Source organism: Pundamilia nyererei, unplaced genomic scaffold (genome assembly GCF_000239375.1).
Source record: "Pundamilia nyererei isolate P.nyererei 1_Seehausen unplaced genomic scaffold, PunNye1.0 scaffold00098, whole genome shotgun sequence".
Lineage (NCBI taxonomy): Eukaryota > Metazoa > Chordata > Actinopteri > Cichliformes > Cichlidae > Pundamilia > Pundamilia nyererei.
Window position 1 is genome coordinate 539,087 of NW_005187499.1, and position 6,487 is coordinate 545,573.

The 6,487-nt window shown below is 42.2% G+C and overlaps 1 protein-coding gene across 2 annotated transcripts in view; it reads right to left on the reverse strand.

Moving 5' to 3' along the window:
- tox4a (TOX high mobility group box family member 4 a) overlaps positions 1 to 4,316 on the reverse strand; it is a 6,531-nt gene extending 2,215 nt beyond the window's left edge. The window contains exons 1-7 of one of the 2 annotated variants that reach the window (XM_005740205.2): positions 3,796 to 4,316; positions 3,615 to 3,680; positions 3,211 to 3,498; positions 2,874 to 3,119; positions 1,244 to 1,582; positions 1,003 to 1,083; positions 188 to 910 (exon numbers count right to left, since the gene is read on the reverse strand). In XM_005740205.2, the coding sequence (XP_005740262.1) occupies positions 188 to 910; positions 1,003 to 1,083; positions 1,244 to 1,582; positions 2,874 to 3,119; positions 3,211 to 3,498; positions 3,615 to 3,680; positions 3,796 to 3,900 (1,848 nt within the window). In that variant the 5' untranslated portion in view covers positions 3,901 to 4,316. Of the gene's footprint in view, positions 1 to 187; positions 911 to 1,002; positions 1,084 to 1,243; positions 1,583 to 2,873; positions 3,120 to 3,210; positions 3,502 to 3,614; positions 3,681 to 3,795 lie in introns of both variants that reach the window. The other variant, XM_005740204.2, reaches the window with a different exon arrangement.
- Between the last annotated feature and the right edge of the window lie 2,171 nt (positions 4,317 to 6,487).

Consider the following 6,487-nt stretch of genomic DNA (forward strand, 5'->3'; position numbering starts at 1 on the left):
ATATTAAAACATTAATTACAGTATTTGTTCTTCATTGGAATGAACTATACTCACTGAAGGGATATTATACCCTTAAAAAACTGAAACATACCTGTTAATTAAATCAACACAATTAGTCAGATGTGCTAACACCCGTAAAAGAGGATAAACCCCAAGTTTACTGAACCTTAAAAAGATCTAGCTTTACCTCTTCTGAAGGCAGCACTTCTGTAACATCGTCGTCGTCATCGTCGTCTGCGTGGCCTGACGTCTCAGCAGAATCGTCCTCTTGCAGCAGTGACACGACAGGTGGAGCCTGGGCAGGTGTGGTTTCAGTAGATGATGAGGCTGCTGTGCTAGGGACAATAATTGGCAGCGCCTGTTTGCCCTGAATGGGGGCAGGAACAATTTTTATCTGAAGTGGAGGAGGCGGTGTAGCTGTGACGGACACAGGGTGGCCTGGTGTTCCCTCGCGGGGTTTGGCCTGTAAAGGTGGGGGCGCTGGTGCCATCTGCTGGAGCCGAGGTGGAGGCGGGGCATTCTGCATCTGCAGCAATGGAGGCGGCTGACGCGAGGCGTTCGATACCACGAGGGTAGGCTGCAAGGCACGGACCCCTCCAGGCAACACGGTCACCACCTGCCCGCCTCCCTGCAGAATGTGCTTGGGGATTATGATCTTGGTGATGGTCTGGGTCGGAGCGACTGAAGCTGCTGGAGCAGAAACTTTGTTTGCCCCCGTGCGGGAACGTGTGGTCACCTCTGGGACGTCCAGGATGATGTTGGAGGCACAGATGTTAGTAATGGTGTTCTCTTCCATGGTGCTGTTTGCCACACGGGTTCCCTGGTGACCAGCAGAGGGAAGGGCAGCAGGAGTCGAGTTAACCACAGGTGGAGGTGGCGAGGGGGCAGTTTCCATCTCCTCGGTAACAGGCTAGAATGAGGCCATATTAAATACACGAGAAAAGTAAGTCCCAAGAAGCACAGCAATGGACTGGTTTTCTTTCAGAGACAACATGACGTTACCTGTGAGAGCTGGTTGGCTCTGTAAGCTGCGAGCGCTTTCAAATACTCTTTTTTGGCTGCTTCTGTCTTTCTCTTGTACACCTTATAAAAAAGAAAAAGAAGTTTGCTTGTGTTATATTGATGCATTTTTTCCTAAATTATTATAATAAATGCTAACACGCTAAAAAGGAATCATTTTAAAAGGGGGATTCTACATATTCCTTCTTTGTTTGTCAGTGAAGGCATAACTATACGCAAACACCTGTTTCTGTTCCTCAGCCAGGCTGTCCCACATGGAGGCCACGATCTTCGACACCTCCCCGAAAGAAGCATTGGGGTTCTGGCCTTTAATCGCTGCCTGGGTGTCTCTGAAGAAGAGTGCGTACGCTGAAACCGGCTTTTGTGGCTCATTGGGGTCTTTCTTCTTCCTTCCTTTTTTCGCTCCAGCAACCACATTCGCTGATGCTAGTGTGGCAGGTTTACCCCCACCCCTCCGGGCTGTTCCAGGAGAAATGGATGATGGAAGAGCCAGGTGAGACGAAATGTTGGGGAGACCAGAGGAAGAGGAGAGAGACAATGGAGAGTCCACCAGAACACTCTTCTGAGAAGGGAGAGATTCAGTTGGAGAGATGGGAGAGCAGGCATTAGCTTCATCATCTCCAACACAGCAGTGACTGTTATTCACAGTGCAGGTAAAGTTTTCCACCTTCTCTCAATTTCTTCTATTTTCTTCATGTAACTCTTACTATATGTACGGTGTCAGATGTTCAAAGAAATTAAGCGATAAATGTATGTCAAGAAAAAAACGTACATCACTGAAGCTAAGGAGTAATTGCCAGCCCCCAAACTTATGAGCAAAATGTGGCACATTAAGCATCAACAACAGCAATCAAATGCTTTCAATAACTACAGATCAGTCTGACATTGTTACTCTTCTTTGCATGATCGCATTATTGAAGCCACATTGGAGAGTCTGTCAGTCTGAGCTGCTCTTCTCAGGTCAGAAGCTAACTGTAGGTATTGTTCCTGTGTGAAACCAGTATATAAAGAATTAATTTAGCATTACCTATTATTTTCAATCTTAAAGAAAATCAGATGGAGTTTGTTCAGGTTAAAAGTAAATTGGAAAAAATATATATTAGTCACGTTTAAGAAGATTTGATTTCCATTAAAACACAACTTTCCACAACATCCTCCTGAGAACCAAGGAAAAAAGAATATTCCCATTGAACTTTTTTTTGTGATTTCCTTCCTCTTTGGTGCTGAAAGAGGCCCCCCAAACATATGACATACCAATGGAAGCCCAGGATGTCCTCTACTTAGTATATCAGGACTTAAATGGGGGCTGAAGTAAATATGGACCAAAAAACCGAGGAGATAAATGATTGGGCTGGTTCTCAGGAGGATATAACAAGCCTCTCTGGCAGATGAACTTCTCTTACGTACGGTCTTTTTGCAAAGTTGTGAAGCCATAGCATCATTAAAAGGTGATTGATTCATTCCAAGAATGGTCCTGGAGCAGTACTGATTATAATTGTTTATGTTACCAACAGGCCAAGATCACATTTTGCACCACCTTCTTATCCTGGAGTGCTTCTGGAAACAGATTAATCAAGTGCTAGGCCGGCCTGGGTGTTTTTATTCTAGCTGCAACCAATTATCTCAACATCTTTTTGTTTATTAGGACTTATTAATGGGACACTTTTTGTTCTTTTAAACTGGACGCAGTGTTTACTCAAGTTACCTTGTTTGATTTTGTGTTAATATAACCACAAAATTTTATATGTTTACTTCACTGTAAAAGTTGGATTATAACTAATATGCAAATAGTTTGTAATCTAAACTACAGTTCCAATAATACGTTGAAAAACGATCCAGGTGTTTCTTATTACCTTGAAGTCATCCATGTCCTCGTCCTGTAAGGAACCTGCTGGGGATGGTGTTGCTGACAGAGGCTGCTTGGGCGCCTCTGAAGGGTGGCCAATGTTTTCACCTCCCAGGCCCAGTGAAAGCTCAGACTGGTTAATAGTAGTAAGGTGACCACTTCCCAAAAGACTATGACCAATGTCACAGAGCTGAACATCAATGGTCATGGGGGAAGAACTGCTGAAATGAGAACCACCAGAGTTGCCCAGTTCCTGTGGAGACACAAAATACAAACTGTAAATAAACCTTTACAGCCCTCAACAAACAGTATCGTGTGTGCGAGTCCACAGGTGAGGTACTTACCAGGGCTGAAGAGCTCAGCAGGGCTCCTCCTCCTGACTGGCCCATTCCCCCGAGGCTCTGCTGCTCCAGGCCTTGAGAACCAGAGTTTACAAAGGTGGAAGCAAAGGAAGGGTCATTGGCTTCTACCACAAGGTTGCTAACAAGGCTACGGGAGCCCGAAGGTCCCCCGGTTCCCTCTGACAGCTCAAAGTGGGCCACCGCATCACTGATACCCAGCGATGGATCTGGATCAAGGGAAATCGGGGGGATCTCGAAAACTTCATCCCCCAGACTAGGAGTATGAAATGTCTGCTGTATGTGCAGGAGAAGAGGTAATGAGTTAGTAACTAATGGACTGACGAAGGTTCGGTATAAGCAAAACGTGTGACACTGTACCATCATGCAGTTTCATGCAACCCACTCACCTCTGAAGACAAAAAGGGGTGTCCTGCTCCACTGATGGTGAGATAACTGTCACTGCCTTCCGAAAACTTAAAAAACAAACAAGCCAAAAAAACCCCCCCACAGATAGTTAGCTGTAAACTGCCGGTTCGATACCGTTAGTCTAAGAGACCTTTCATAAAAACACCGGTGTCGGTGAGTTACCTTATTTCCTTGGGAGTATCCACCATATGCTTGGGAGTCCAAAAACTCTGAGTCAACATTTTGAGCACAACCATCCGAGAGCTCAGAGTAGAAATTGAGATCCATTGTGAAATAAATTATTAGGTAAAACTACCCCACACACTGTTCAATTTGTTTAAAATGGGATATTTTTTTTAAACACACACCAATTTAGAGCAGCTACGCGTGTAGTAACTAAAGGTGCTAGTCGCTAGCTAGCTAAACACTGCTGACTACCATCACGTTGAGTTCGAAGAGATGTACCTTCGTCGTGAAGCTCGGGGGAAACTAGGATAAGGGGAGTGATTCAAAGTTCATAGGAACCAAAAACTCGCATATTAGTTAAATATTATGTGTTATATTATAGCCTCGCAAGGCAGAGTTTACCGGAGGCCCAAAACACACCCATTCAAACACCGGAGACCTACTGCTACTGCTGTGACTAGCGCCCCCTCCTAACCGACAGCAGTATGTCGTGCTAGATTCACGGGCCGTGGGAAAAATTGTAACTGTCACGTGTAGCGGTGCCTGTGTTTTGTTTTGTTGCAATTTGACAGCTATGAACGAATACCACATGAGCTTGTTTAGAAAACGAAAGAACAGGTGTTTCGCTTTTTTTGTTCTGCGTATAGACTTTTTGGTCTAGAGGAAAGCACTCAAATGTCCAATGAGTCTTTAACCATACCTCACACCCGATGTCCCCAATCAGACTATTCCAATATAAAAATGATATATCAGGATTATTATAAGGTAGTATTTTGTAGGTATTACATGTAGTGATTTAAAATTAGTTCAAAAGTCACTTCCAAACAACCAGTGATCCCCTTCATTAACTAGTTCAGTGCTTGTTTGCGTTCATTTTATTGGCTCGGTTGTAATATTCATGAGCCCTTTATTTCATCTTATTTTTAGAGATGCAATTGTCTGCTCTAAACACAAAACCTACATTTACTGTCTTGGTGCTATTGCTCATCTTTAATTCTTTGTGAATATCAATATACTTCTCAATTCTCGCCTACTTATAAAACTATGGTATATCCCAACATAATGGACAGTAAAAGCAATTTGAGAAATGCAGGAAGTTTTAATCACCCCTCACCTATTTTGTAGTTTTTCTCAAAGTCAGCAGCAACAACTTGAAAGATCCCCATCAACCACTTTAAACATTACTGACGTTGGCTAAACTTATGTGATTTCTATATGCAAAAAAATATGTCCTTAAAGCAGCTAATCAAATTTGGATATTTGCTTGATTCCAAGTTCTTTTATGGTGGTGTGAGTCATAGAGGTGGGAATCACCAGACAGCCCACAATATGATATCACAACATGTAACTCAGGATACAATATCGCAGTTGTTAACATTTTGCAATATGCCAAGTGTTGCGCTAACATATATTGCAATCTATCACTTTTTTTGAAATTGCAAATTATGTCCTCAAAGTTAAACTTTGTCAGTATCTATTTTATCCACTAGGATAAATTTCAGTTATTTTTTTGACTGTCAAATGTTCCAACACTGTCACTAAAACCGGCCATAAACGTTGCCATAAGCCAGAGTCAGCCTGCAGTTAGAGCGGCAATTACATGCAATCTGTTTCTGATAATACAACAATTAACTGTGAGAAATCAAGGAAATATTACAGTTGTTGTCTAAATAGACAGAAATTCACATTTAACCACTACATTTGTACTCAGCAACCTTCCTGTTTTGTAGAAATATAACCAGTGAGTTGAGTTCCCTTGAGTTGTCCTTGTTGACAAAGACTCATTCAGACTGATGGCAACACGTTGGCAATCAGTCTGCATTTATCAAATCAAACAGTAATTATGTGCAATCCTTTAACAATCTGAGTGTGACAGTAGCCAGTGCAAGTCACACTGTGACCGTTTGCATAAACGTTGCATCCTATCAGGCGACATGAGGCCTCGTTTGTAATGTTCCCAGAGTATTTTAATGTATTTTACAAAACATTACCGTATTGATACAATATTATGATACCACGCTGTATCGACTCTTTTCCCTTCCACCAGTGAATAGTATGTACGATCACGCTACGGGGACCAAAAAAAAAACAAAACTCCAACTTAACCATTAATCTCTCTTTCCACCACTATCAGCATTTACTGAATGCAATTATTCCCCTTTTAGCGAAGGATTTTAATGAACCAATTTTATCAAATCCAAGTTATTTCTCAGGCTTCCTGTCCCAACTTAAGGATTTCCTCACGCTGCTCTGTTATGTAAACCTTAATCGCAGCCCAATCCTCAGGAACACCTGTATCCTAAAAACACACTAAGCTCAAGTTGCACCAAATATAGTGTTTGCACATCCGTGTTACATCATTATTTTCACACATTTAGCCTCGAGACAGAGTAAACTTCACAATAAATACTACTTTAGTTTCCAATATAGCTTAATAACTGCATAACATATCTCGGTTCAGGGGAAACGGGAATAATTGGAGCTCTTATACATCATCGTCTGCTGTAATCAGGGCATGACTATTAAACAGGAGGACATTATGTGTACAGACAGCAAACTTCCTTATTGCTTCAGCTGAGTGGAAATCGCAATAACACACACAAACGTGCTTTCACTGTAGATTGCTGTTATTCATATCACAGATACAGTCAGGTCATAAAACAAGAATAGTAACTCAATGCCGTCATCT